General features: G+C 40.9%; 1 protein-coding gene across 1 annotated transcript in view; it reads left to right on the top strand.

Moving 5' to 3' along the window:
* Positions 1-13623, top strand: part of ARHGAP20 (Rho GTPase activating protein 20) — a 62007-nt gene that overhangs the window by 22743 nt on the left and 25641 nt on the right. Inside the window, 2 exon segments of the mRNA XM_074816991.1 lie at positions 7048-7218; positions 12536-12685. Of these exon segments, the coding sequence (XP_074673092.1) occupies positions 7048-7218; positions 12536-12685 (321 nt within the window).

The following is a 13623-nucleotide window of genomic DNA, read 5'->3' on the forward strand; positions in this document are numbered from 1 at the left end:
ATGCTTGTCTATCCAAGTCCCTTCTATAAATAGTCAGTGTAAGATTACAACAGCATACTAACTTTGTGTTGGCCCATATCTTACCTACCACCTTCCTGGAAAACACTCCTACCCTTCAGGCTGATATTTTTTGTGCTTACTTTCACCCTCCAGGTATAATTACAATTTATTAAAGTACCATGTAAATTTAGATGAAATGCATATTCTGAAACATGAGGAGTTGAAGTGGGAAGATCCTGAGCACGTGGGTGACTTGCCGAGGGCACTGGTCATAGCTGGAAGGCAGTGACAGTAGGGAATAGTTAGCACCTTTAAAAATGCAGAGGATTTTTTTTTTTTTTATATAATCTGTCTGTCTAAATAGGGCTCTGAGCTGCAGATTGCTCTGTGTGGGTGAACCTTGTCTGCATGGAGCCTTGTTCACAGCAAAAGGAGCTACGAGTGCTCAGCCCTGAAGCCAGTGGGTCTTTGTGTGGCCATGCCAGACCCCAAGTAGTGGGGAGAGGGCGGGCTGGGCTGAGCAAGTCCTGGGAACTGAGCATGGCTGTTGACATCCCTGTTTTAAGCTCCTTGCTCTGTCTATAAATGGTTTGTGGGTTTGTGCCAAGCCGGAAGCCATGTTTCAAGGACATATCCAGCTAGATAATGTTAATGTGCAGAACCATGTAGTATCTCCCAGTTTCTGCCCCTTTCCATCTGTAGCTGGTTTGAGCAAATGATCAAGCACCTACACTGGACTTTGCTTGTTCACAACTGTTTTTCAAAGACAAAGTCCCTTGATGATAAATTTCAGAAGTAGATCTGCTGTGTGTAAAGCAGTTATAGCCTCCTTGCTCTCCCCAGCCACACATGGGGAGTGACTCTTCCAGCCATGTGCTTTAATGAGCTGTCAGCGTGATGGAGGCTAAATTCATCAGGAGCATGAACAGGACCATCTCTATTGTCTTGTGTTCTGTCCCAAGCATGGGCATTTGGTTTCAGTGTACAAGAAAAGCTCTTCTTTCACTTCGTTTTTCACTTTTCTATTTTGCATATAGAACATGATGATCTGCTATGTTGATTTTGTCAAGTTGGCTAGGAAACGGTACAAGTCACGTCCAAACTATCGTTTATGATGAAATCAGATATGTGTTGAAGTCCTGAAATGTTAATATTGCACTTGAGTGCACTATAAGCAGCCCTGCAATACTCACTACTGTGTTACAGGTTTGGGGTTTTTTTCCACCTTATCTCAGGGGAGACAAGTAGCCCTTGCACACCGAATTGGAGCTCTTTTCTTTTGGTTGGTTAAAGAATTGTTTTCAATAGGTTATTAAGTTAATTACCTTGAATGCAAAATACCCTCTAGCCCCACAGTATGGGTAATATGTCTTATGTGTTAAAGGATTTCCAGTGGTAAACCATGTTGGCTTCCAAGCTCCAGTTAGAAGGGCCTGCCTCATTAGCAGAAATATGAAACAAGCATCTATTAAACTGCTATTGAAGTTCCTTCTCACAGGAATTTTTAGGAGCTTAAGGGTCTGAGTAGGAAGCACAGAAAAAAAAGTGCAAATATTGTTACCTGATTTCCAGTGTAAGCTCTATTAAGAAAATGAAGGAACTTGACTTCTAGATCGGGGATGCTTTTGGGGGTATCTTTGCTGGTCACAAATCACATGTCATCCCTGACTGATAAATCCATTTTGGCAAAAATCCATAATGTGGGCTGGGCTGTAGACATTTCTTACTGTGCAGATAGCTGCTGTTTTCGTCAGCCTTGAAAGGATGTGAATAACTCCTGCTTCTCTCAGTGGGTTGCTCTAGCCTAATGCTGTGCCTCAGTGATGGTAAAGTAAATGCTTTACTGAGAGAGACTGAAGTTGAAAATTCGTTGTCTTTGTTTTTCCTAAAAGATAAACTGCTGGTTTCTTAAACCCATCCAAAACTGGCCTTTGAGATATACAAAATAAGTCCGTTGTCTCTGAACACCCTGAGGAGGGTTGGCAGGTGATCTGCTTGGTGGCCTCTCTAGCCTGTAGCCAAAACAAGCTTAGGTTTATGCTGCAAGCTGCAAGCTCTGTGTGTGTAGGCACAAAACTGGAAAGAGCTTCTCGTCCTTACCTGGACTTCAGCACTGGCACAAGCATGCAGAATTTTTGCTTATGGTATCTATGTATGAAATGAGTATAGGCTAAGTTGTTCACTGTGAGAGGAGTTTGGAAAGGTATTATGTATGTGTTTGACAGACCAAGTGCAGCCTCTCATGTGGCTGTGCTGACACAGATTTCAGCCTTTTGAATAGCTGCCATTTTACTGCTCTGCTAATGAAAAGGTGCATTTCTCACCTACCTCTTGTGAAAGACTTCAGAGGTTTAAGAGCAAAGTGATATTTTATTTCAGTGGGTATCAGTTGTGCGGAAAACATTGCTGCTGCATCATAAGAGGAAATCAACTTCTGTGGCTGCCGAGATATCAGTGGACATAAGTTCTGGCAGAGAACAATAACCAAAACAATGGGGTGAGATTTAGGATGGAGCATGAACAGTCTGTGAGAGGGATGTCTGAGATACCTGCAATAGATCATTCCAGCTTAGGTACCGTGGAACACATTGTTCCCCTGAGGCATCTTATAGCTTAATCTAAATCATAAATAAGCTGAAGACATCATTGACTGAAATCAAGGGAAAGCTTTCTATTGGTGGAAATGACATTTGGATCATGGATTTAGTAACCACTTAACATGTGCTCTTAAACTCTCCTTTGGAAAGAAAGTATAATTTCTTTCATTGTTCTCACTACCAATAGAGAATGAAGTTGACATCTCTATTACACCAAGAATAAATATTTTGGGGGTCATGCCATTCAGGTATCAGTTTTACTGAGAAACCCCAAGGAAGCTCTGCAGGGGAAAGAAGAAGTATTTTTTGTGTTTTTGTGGTTTCTGGTAAATACAGGATTGATGAAGTGAGCAGTGATGTGTTTGCTTTCACACTGAATGCAACGAAGATGTATTTTTCAGTGTTTGGTTGAGTATTTTGGATTTCAACTTTGTATATTACACCTACAAAATTGATGAGTTCTTTTAAATCATTGTGTCTTTTGAGTAGGCACAAAATACCTATTTTGATTAATTTGAAAAATAATAGGTGTAAAAATTTTAAGTTCTGGAAATGCCAGGAGAAAAGTTTTCAATCCTCTTTCTACTAATTTCAACAAGTACAATGATTTTAGTCTTTTCCTGAATAACTCAAGAATATCTCTGTAGATATCCTCAAATTACAGCATTTACTCCTTGGTTAAAACCACACATGGAAATTTCAGACCCCCAGTACTTTTAGGAAGAAATGTCTACTTGAGACTAGAGCTTTACAATGGCAGTGCCATGTAAACATCAGTATCAACCTTGCTTCTACACAAAGTGAAACATGGCTGATGGCTGACTGAGCAGGATATCCTCATCTTTCAGGAATCAATTCACGGTTCCTTCTTAACAAACCCAGATGATGGCTTTTTTTTCTGCCAAACTGGAAAGATGTTACTTTGTGGAGTTTTTACATGTGTTAATCACAGAATGAATTTTAGGGAAACACAGAGAAGGCAGAGAAGACCCTACATCACTTTTACTTTTTAAATTATATCAGAAATTGCATTGACTTAAGTACTGAGTTTTGCATAATTCTATTAAAAGGAATTTTCAAAGAATCAGTATTTAAGTGCTTAGCACTTTTTCAAAATTAGACCAGAAAAATCATTGAGCCATTAAAAACTGAACTCCAAAAATACCTCTTGTATAAATCCCTACACCTGAGGGTATAGCTGATCTGCATTTTCGTCAATGTAACAAAACTTGGGTTTCATTCATGTCTTGTAACAATGGAACATTAATTGAGAGGATCAAAAGCATGCTTTCCAAAAGATATTTTTGTCATTGCTGGTGAATTTCCTCCATGTTCTTTCATCCTGGGGCTTTAGAAAGTTCTGGATGAATTAATGGCTTTAATTTTTTCCATTTTGTTTCAAAGGAAGAGAATATTTTAACTTTTTTTTAAATAAGGTTTATCAGGTAAACTCTATTAAAGTAGTGAGAATGCTTATTAGAGTTCCGATGATAGATATGCTTGAAAGGCACTGGGTCAAAAGGCAGATTTCATTAAAATAACTGATTTATGTTATTGCATTTTCTTGTTCTAAAACCAAGTTCAATTTGCTTGATCCTGCTGGCATTAATAACCCTACTACACCTTCATTTGCTTACCTATATGACACAGATTTTGCTTGGCTTAATTTGGGAGGTTCCTGGGCTTAAAAATCAGGATGTAGAAAATGTATAAACAGGATAATCAAATAGAGTTGTCTATATGGAGACACAAGAGCCTGATCCTACAGGATCGTCAGTAGGGGCAGGCACTTCAGTATGATTTTATGAATGTTTCTGCTGATTTGGTTACAGTAGTGTAACATGAAAGGGTTTTTCTCTAAGTATTGTTTTTGCTGGTGTCCTGGTTTAGCTAGGATAGGGTTAAGTTTCCCCAGCAGTGGGGGGAAGCTCTAGCCCTCTAGCCGGGTTATTCAATATCATGCTGACATCACCTCCATGCGTGGAAGCGGGAGCGCGGGAGAATCGGTGAACGCATGTGTTATGCGATCTCTCTGCTCTCACTGCTGTATTGGTACATATCTTGCTCTGTTCATTGTTATTATTATTATTGTTATTGTTGTTGTTTGTTTTGTTGCTGTTGCACTGTTGTATTAAACCTCTCCTTATCTCAGCCCTGGGGCTTTGTATTTCACTCCCTTTGTGGGGGAGGGGCAGCGGCTGCATGGTCTCGAACCCCAGCAGGACCTAAACCACCACAGCTGGGTTCTGATAAAAGTGAGTATTCCCCTGACTTAACCTTTGAGGTAAAGGCCATGCATGGCTTTCACGCAGATGGATTCATCATAATTCCTGATTTCTGCTTAAGTTTCTGTGCCAAGTGCTGCTAGGGAGTTTATGAAATTGAGTCCCTGTAACCTATCAATCACTGATAAACTGGTGAATTGGTGAATTCCCAGTCCCACAGAAGTGCCAGGGTAGGAGGGATGCTTGCTGTTCCCCTGACTCCTGTTGCTGGCCTCACAGAATGTGTCACTGTTGTATTGGACCAAAACTCCTCTCTCTGCTTTAACCTCCACACTCCTGGACACCCCTTCTACTTAGGAATGATCAAATAACTTAGTTTTGCATTATTAATTCTGAAAGTCATTCCTCTTCTTTCTGTCTTCGCTGAGCAGGTAGGTAATGAAAGACAAGATTAGGACACAGTTTAAGACAAGTTGAGGAATTCTTCCAAAAACTCAGGCTCCCAGACAGAAAGGGGAATCCAAGGCCAAACAAGGCTCTCCCCATCAGGTAGAGATCCTCACCAGCCCCTTCCAGATCAGTGAAAGTGAGTGCTGCTAATGTAGGCCAATCTCAGAGTTTATCCTTTCTCTCCCAGCTGTCAGGACTTCCTAAATAATTTCCTGAGTAATCCAGCCACAGGCATCAAGGAGAGGAGGGCTGGGAATCATCCAGGCTCTACAAGAGGTACAAGAAGGTTTATGACCTTCTTTGAAGATTTTCTCCGTTCGCTCTTGTTTTCTTTCATATCTCTGCCATTTGTTTTGTGACTTTCACTGTATAAGTCCATTTCTTCTCCCAGCAAAGTCACTAGGTGTTTGTCATCCATTCCAGCAGGACCAGGAATAAACTATAACTGTGAAGCTGCTCGCTTCAGCCTTTCCTTGCCAAACGGATCCTGCCAAGTGTTAGCTTAATTTTTCTTTTTCTTAACAAGAAAAAATAAGTAAATACATTTGAATAAAAATTTAACTGATTGATTCAACCAAAAGGAAATGGTTCAATTGGAGGCACCTCTAGGAAAAGTTGCATTTAAAAATTGTGAGTAAAGATGCTAATGGATCCTGGTTTTAATCCAGAAATTAATTAAAGTACACCAGGGTGTAGGAGACCCAGGTTCAGTTCTCTCACCTGCCTGGGAGAATTTGAAGCCATATCTCTGGCTTTCCAAGGGAGAGCTTGAACTGCAACCAGCTTCTAGAGAGCCCTAGAGGAGGAGTGTCCTCCCCTCAGACCCTCACATTCATTCAGTTCAGCTCTGTATAAATAGACGTTTGTTAGGGCAAGGCTCAGAAACTAGACATATCCTGTCTGGGTGACTGAGCTGACCATTGTGCTAGAGAAACTCTCATTTCTGCTTCAATAACTATTCAATTACTTCATGTAGAACAGTTAGACCAGGAGGGGTTGAGGGAATCATGTCTCCACCATCAGCAAACTTGGACTGCAACCTACTTGATACCTCCTTAGAAAAGATCAGTGTCTTCTAGGAGGGAGCTTGATCTTTCCCCCATAGACCTGGGTTTGGATTTTCCAGCAGCCCCTGCACAGCACAGCCACAGGCTAGCATAGCTCTGCTCCAGTCACACAGCCAAGCCCTCTGACAGGAGCTTACTTCAATGCTTGTGGGTTGTGTGCTGGGAGAGAGAGAGAGGCTGAGCAGCCTCTTCTCATGGTGCATCTGGTACATGGTCTGTCTCTAGCAAGGTTCAGTCACACTTTATGTTTGCCTGTGGTTCTGAATAATTTCTTCAAATTGCTTTTAACTCCGAATATGAGTCCTCTTCTGACAAAGGTGGGTGTGCAGTTATCCATTCATCAGGTATATGACTCCTCTCTCTTTATGGAGAACCTACAGAAGGTACAGTATTTTCTCTGTATTCCCTTCAATACAAAGGGAGACAAATACAAATAGACAAAATGAAGAGGGCTATATTTAAATTATTGTCCTTTGCTAAATACTATCCATGTGCTTGGGCTGTAAAAGACTCAGCGAAGACAGTCCCTAGCAGATTTTCTGTCAGAATCAGACTGATGAATTATCTTCATTGTCCCTCTCACCTTTCACTGAAATGTGGTCAAATAAATAGCCTTTTGACAGTGGGTATGGGAAGTTGCTGCCTGGTTCTCACTCACAGGCAGTCGGCTGATTTACTTTCCTTTATTCTCTTTATTTCCTTTTGCAGGGAAGGCTGCTTCTCCCCCATCAGCCCAGAGGCATGTCCACTTGTGCAGTCTTTCATGTGCCACAACCGAACGTTCATTCTGGACGGCCACGTGCAGCTGAAGACGGGTCTACAAACCCAGGAGCGACACCTTTTCCTCTTCACAGACCTTCTGGTTGTTGCCAAGTCCAAGTGAGTATGGGACCTCAGGCACTGCTCCTACAGAACAGCCCTTTTTCTTGGTGGAGCATAGCATGGATTTCCATAATGCTTTTTTAGTAGCAAATCTTCCCTAAGTCATAAGAAAGCTTTCTATTTGGTCAGTGCAAGTTAGGTGCCTGACCTCTCCAGGCACCTTCGAAAACCTCATAGCCATAGAGGAATTCAAGGATGCGACATTTTAAAGAAGTATCAGATGTTCTTGAATATATTGCTTGTGTTGTATCATCTTCCCTGCTTTGGGAGCACAGTTTTATAGAAAAGACTCATCAGTGCTCAGCGGTGTCTGTTGCACTGCCTTCAACTGACTGTTGTGTTTTAGACAGGTCATCTTCGGTATGGGGTGTGCGTAACACTGGGGCTGTGTCACAGAGGCGTTAGAGGTCTTAACAGTTACCTGGAAGCTGCTTTGATACACACCAATGATGAGCAGCAGTATAAAAATAGAGATTACAGGCAGCATCGAAGTCTCTGTCTCTGTAGGTTGTGCTGTGCCAGGAGGAGCAAGGGTAAGGGGAATGCAAGCGATGCTGAGCAGTCTGGATAGTGTTCATGTGTAATCGGGCTTGCTGCTGAGTTCTGATTATTCACTCTACCATTCACAATTAAATCACATTTACAAGCTGTGTCTAGCATGCCAGCTTCATGCAGCATTTGTGGTTTAAGGCAATTTTAGAGGTTGCTTTCACTTGTTGTTATGGGTTATGGGGAAATAATAATAAAAAATCCTGATGCAGCTTCATTCTCTTAGGCACTGTGTTTGTGGTTTCACAGGGTGGGTAATCTCAATGTGAATCCTGAGCTTTTGCAATGTGTCTTTTCGCTTAAACAATTGTTTCAGAGGCTTCTGGGAACAGCCAGAATAAATCTGTGTTTTCTGTAGAAATCTGAGCTCTGTCCATTTGAATCACACATGGTAAATGTAACCCTTCCAGTTGAACTATCTCACTTGATGTGGTGTGACAACACAGAGGATATTTTACCCCAAACATGTTCCACTACGGGTGGGTGGTGAGCATAAGGATATTTAGGGGAAATCTTGCTATCCTACCAGCAGTAGCAGTAATAGCATTGTTACTGTATTTATTTATGTTTGTGTCTTGTTTAGGGTGGGATTCACCTCACCTAATTTAAGCCTTAAAATGATAAACATTTGCAATTTACCTAGGCTTCTAGGCTTCTCTTACAGTCACTGACAGAAAACCAACACCTTCCTGCAGTGAACTCACCTGGCCCTGTAAGAGTGTTGACAGTGGATGAGTGGAGTCATGCTCTTGGGGGTCTCTCACTCGTTCCACTGGCTATTCAGCAGTCATAATCCACTAGCTTAGCTCCTAAATTGTAGAAGACTAAAGTCAGGAGAGGTTAATCCCCCCCTTGCTGGTCAGCATGCTGACCAGAAGCAATGTTACAACCCCAGGCTGAGCTGCACGTTACTGCAGGTTTGGCTGGGTCCCAGTGCGACTCTTTGCATAGGAAAGTACTACTCAGTGTAACCACTCCAAAATCTGGTCCCCAGGGAGTAATAATGGCTCTTACAGCATTTGATTTAATGTGGTGAAGAGTCTGCAATGTTTGAAGATGGAAGAGAACAAATTGTGCTTCTGCATGTGAAAAAGAGGGAGGGGGGCAAGTCTTTGCTAGAAATGGTAAAAATAGTATTTTTGGTGATATTATGATATTACTTCATGTATTTTAAAGAACTAATTGGGATGTTCTCTCTACAGCTGCCCTGTCAGCAATTAAAGCATCAGAGCTGTCACTAATGAATACTACTTAAAAATCAGTATTTTTAAGTCTATCTCACACTAAAATACCATTGCTGATTCCTAGAGCGAAAACCTGAGTGGTGTGTATTGCTATGTGGCCATGACTATTGATTGTTACTGACTTTTTAATAGCTGATACAGAGTCAAGGCAGCAGGTCACCAGGACAGAATTGATGATACAGTTGAATCTGACAACTTCAGAATTATTCCTTGTAAAGGTGCTAAAAATTTGTAATACTCTTCTGTGTTAAGTAGTTTTTCAGCTTGGGGCATATGAACACCTAAGATATCTTAGGTACAGCTCAGTGCTGTACTGGTGTCGGCTCAGCTGCGGGTAGCTAGTCACTGTACAAAGGGAGCTCATGTATAATTAGACTTTGTATGATCAGCAAACAGGCACAAGTTTTTCCTAAAGAGAGCAACAAGTGTCTTGTGTCCTCTGAGCATGCTGAGTAAACTCCTGTACAGCACTGAGCTCCTGCTTAAAGGCAGCTAATTGGCATTGCTCCCATGGAAATTTGTGGGAGGTAAGTCCTCTCCACAACTGGTCTATGTATGACTTTGGACAAGGTGTCTGTAGGTTCATTTTCTGCTACTTTCTAATAATTTTTGAAATGTAGACTGTTATCTTTTCAGATCATGCATTAAGCCAACTTATAAAATATAATAATAATACTCACATGCTGTGCTTCTCTCTCTGCTGCCCTGTCCTTTACTGCCTTCATTGAGGATTAAGTCATAAATTGATTGAAAAAGTTTTTCTCACTAAACCAAAGTATGTAAAATGTTATACTGTTTTCTGTATATTGATTAGATTTCTTACAGAGAGCATGTGCTTTTATTTGGTAGAGTAAGTATTTCAAGGGTCTGCCAGTTCAATGATCAAGGTTTCTCACGTAAGTTTTTGTATAGGAGGAAGAGGGGAATGGCTTCCTCTTTCTTCTTTGTAATACATACATGCATATATACACATGCATTTTAAGGTTATTTTCCCAGTGTGGCTGCACATAGAAATTAATGGTTGAGTGTATACATGGAATTACAGTAGCAACCTCAGAGTAGATCCATTAATGGTGTCAGAGGGTCCTATTAAGGAGATTAGCAAATCTAGTGAGAAGTTAATCTTCCATCTGTTAACAGCCGCAAGGTATCCAGTTGCCACTTACAGAAAGCAAAAGGAACAGTTTCCTCTGCAGAGGTGGCACAATTTGGGGTTCATCAATTACCTGTTGTTGATTTTGGTGGACTCTGGATCTGCCTTTTACAGTGTAACACTTGCAAGGAGACTTATTTCCTTAAAAAAAAAAAAAAATCATCTTCATTAGATTGCTACTCTTCCCATTTTTCAAATGTTCAGTCATGCTGCTTCCTTAGTCAGCGATGATATAGTCATTTCTAGAGGTAATGCTTTGGCACTTAAATAGAAGACCCACATTTCACAAATGCTGAGAACCTACGGATTGCATGAAGTATGTGGCAGATAGAGATAAAATTATACTTCAGGCTCTTTAGATGTTAATGGAGGCTACTGTTTCAGCGCCTCTGGAAACCAGGCCACTTGAATACTGATAATAGCTGAAAGCTGTGACTAGGCATGGCAAATGGGGTAAGAATATACATCAAGCATGATTGGAGACCATCTTTGTGCTTCTGCCAACACCCTGCTGACACCCGCTACTGGCACTGTAGGGGTCTGGCTTTATGAACTGTAAATGTTAAAAAAGTGAAGCAGCATGTAGAGAGTTCACTGTATTGGGTAATGGGAAAAAGAAACTGAGGAGAAAGAGAGGGTCAACAGGTTGATTCAGTGGAGTCAGACTAGACATCCATTTATTAACATCTGCATTACAATTCACAGCTGTATTTTTCTGTAAATCTACATTTTCACAGTTCATTCAGTGGTCAGTCAGTTACAGTTATTTCTGTATTCTTGACAGCTCTTACTTGTTGCATCACAAACTGATTCGTTGATGAGCATGTTGAAATGTTCTCCTGTACTTTAAGTTTCTCTTTGATGGGATAACAAAACCCAACAGAGTAAAAAGAGGCGAAATGTGCAGCTGACCAAGATATAGCATGGTCAGCTTAGTTTGGCTGACCATGGTGTTTAGCTTTTAGTTTAAAAAATACATGAACTTGAGAGTATTTTACAGTATTTTATGGTGATCTAATTGAAGTGCACCTTTTTTCCAGGTCTGATATGCACTGATGGTCCTTTCTTGCCCACCCTGTAAATGCAGCTGGGTTATTAGTGGTGCACTACCCCACTACACCTGTTAGCACAATGTCAGCTGGAAACTTCAGACCAGTCAGGGTGCTGCAAGTTCATCTGTGTCCTCTTTAAAGCCACAAGGTTCAAGTACTTTCATGTTTCAGACTGTATTAGTTCAGTCTGTCCTAAATCAAATACCTTGTAAATGAGACTAATCTCAGAGAAGGTAGTCCATGTGTATCAAAGCCCTAAGAAACTGCTTACCTGGCATATTTATTCATAGAGCACTAATCACTATGGTGCCTGACACTGCCCCATCCACATTTGCAACAGTGATGAGCTGACATGCTCTTGCTTGCAGTTCTTGGATTAGAAGGGCAAAATGTTTTCAGAGAGGGGATACTTTTCCTCCAGCCTTACCCTGTTGGCCCAGGAGAACCATAGCTCAGGTAATTCAGTCTGCAAGGCCTCTAGTGCAAACCTGCCTTAGTTGCATTGCTACAGAGTTGGACTGACTGTGAGATTTTACTTATTTCTCACTTGGTACAAAGGAAGGAGACTTATGAGAAATTAAGTGTAAGAAAAGAGTTGAAATTAAAATGTGAGGTTCTGTAAATTTGACCTTTACTGTACTCAAATGTTTAGTAGGATAAAATACAGGAAGGGCCAAATTTAAAAAAAACTGGGGAAATTATGTATCTTCCTTGAGGATGAGTAGATATTTTGAGAATGCATGAAGTCCTGGCTCATTCTCCAAAAGCTACCATGCAGCTCATTCATGGAGGCTGTATGTGTCCTGAGCTGTAGTTAACACAAATGGCAGTTTTCTGCTTGTTCTTTCTTCAGGATCGGTTCATTTGCTCTGGGCTGGTTGTCACTACTTAAACTCACCATAGTTGTTGACCTTGGGGCTAAGCAATCCAACTATACCGTAAACTCCTCAATGGCATTAAGTCACCGAAAGGAGAGTCCAGCACAAGTGGCAATCTTTACCTCATGGTGAGATTTGGAGGGGAGCTCTAGACATGTGCAGAAGATTTTCCCCAAGAAGGGGGATGTCTGGGGATGCCATAAGCAACCTATTTATCCCACATATAAGATATCTGTTAATCCCCTTTAGATGAGAAATTGATATATTTTTATATGCAACCCAAATAAAACATTGTTTTCTTTAACTAAAGCAGAAGTGTTTCTTCCATCAGCTCCAATGTAAGCTTCACATGTGCCTGAAAGAAGAAGAAACTGAGTTGTTTAACCTGCCTTGCTATGTTTTCATGTGTGTGACATACCTGTGAATTTCTGCTGGCAGGTCGCACTCTCATTTCAAACTAAAGTGCCAAGCACGTCTCTGTGAGATGTGGACAGCATTTTGTACAGAAGAAGTCTGCGAAGGCAGCACAGACCCAGAGAGGTCCTTTGTTTTGGGCTGGCCCACCACAAACTGTGTGGCAAATTTCAGGTAAGAATTGACATATGTTTTATTTACCAAGTTACTTAAATGTTTTTAGGCTGACAGGTATCGAGACTATCACAGATTCATTTCAGCACCAGTGAATGTGGGAAGCAGGGACTTAGTGATTCTTAAACCAATTCCTTCTACTGCTGTGAGCAATCCACTTACCCTCCATGCCTCATCTTCTGTCTCTCTGCAAATGTGGCAGTGATACTCGCTTATCACTTAAAAATTTGAGAAAATAACGTGATTTGGCAAAGCACTGTCTGTGTTGCAAACTTGCTCAGTGGAAATTCTCTTCTTTTTGGTATAACTTGACAAACATCTTGGCTAATTAATGAGATGAACTACAAGTAGTAAACAGCCAAGCTAATGAAAGAATCAAAGAGAGTCCCGCAGTACACTTTTAAACAGAATATTGGAACAGAATATCGGTACACTTTTAAACAGTGTTGGAAGTAGCAGGAAACACAGTGGAATATTGACCTTGTCCTATTTCTCTTTTTAATTTAATTGTGCCAGAAAAAATGTCAAAAATCCCCTTAAAGCAGAATCTCTGAATTTTAATAGAGAGAAAGATTTTTGGTCTTCTTTGCAGCATTGACTGTAGGACACATTAGGGCTATAGAGGTAATTTCAGTGATTAGGCTAATTTTAGTCTCAGTGGGAGGGCTCTGTCGTCACTTTGGATAAGGAAGGGCACTGTCCTCCTGAAATCCCAGCTTCTTAGCCACAGTAATTTGGCTAGGTCTTGGCAAATGCATTTTCCTCTTTACCAACAGAGAACAAAAGCTGACGCATGCAGCTTAATTTGTGTGTCATGTTGTCCATATCCAAAGAGAATGCTGTGCACAAACTGCTCTCTATTGAGCTGGTTGTGCTGTTTATGTTTTTTTTCACTTAATAGTCCTGAAACAAAGCTGAAATTTTCTATTGATTTTCAA

This window comes from Strix aluco, chromosome 2 (assembly GCF_031877795.1).
Source record: "Strix aluco isolate bStrAlu1 chromosome 2, bStrAlu1.hap1, whole genome shotgun sequence".
Classification (NCBI taxonomy): Eukaryota; Metazoa; Chordata; class Aves; order Strigiformes; family Strigidae; genus Strix; species Strix aluco.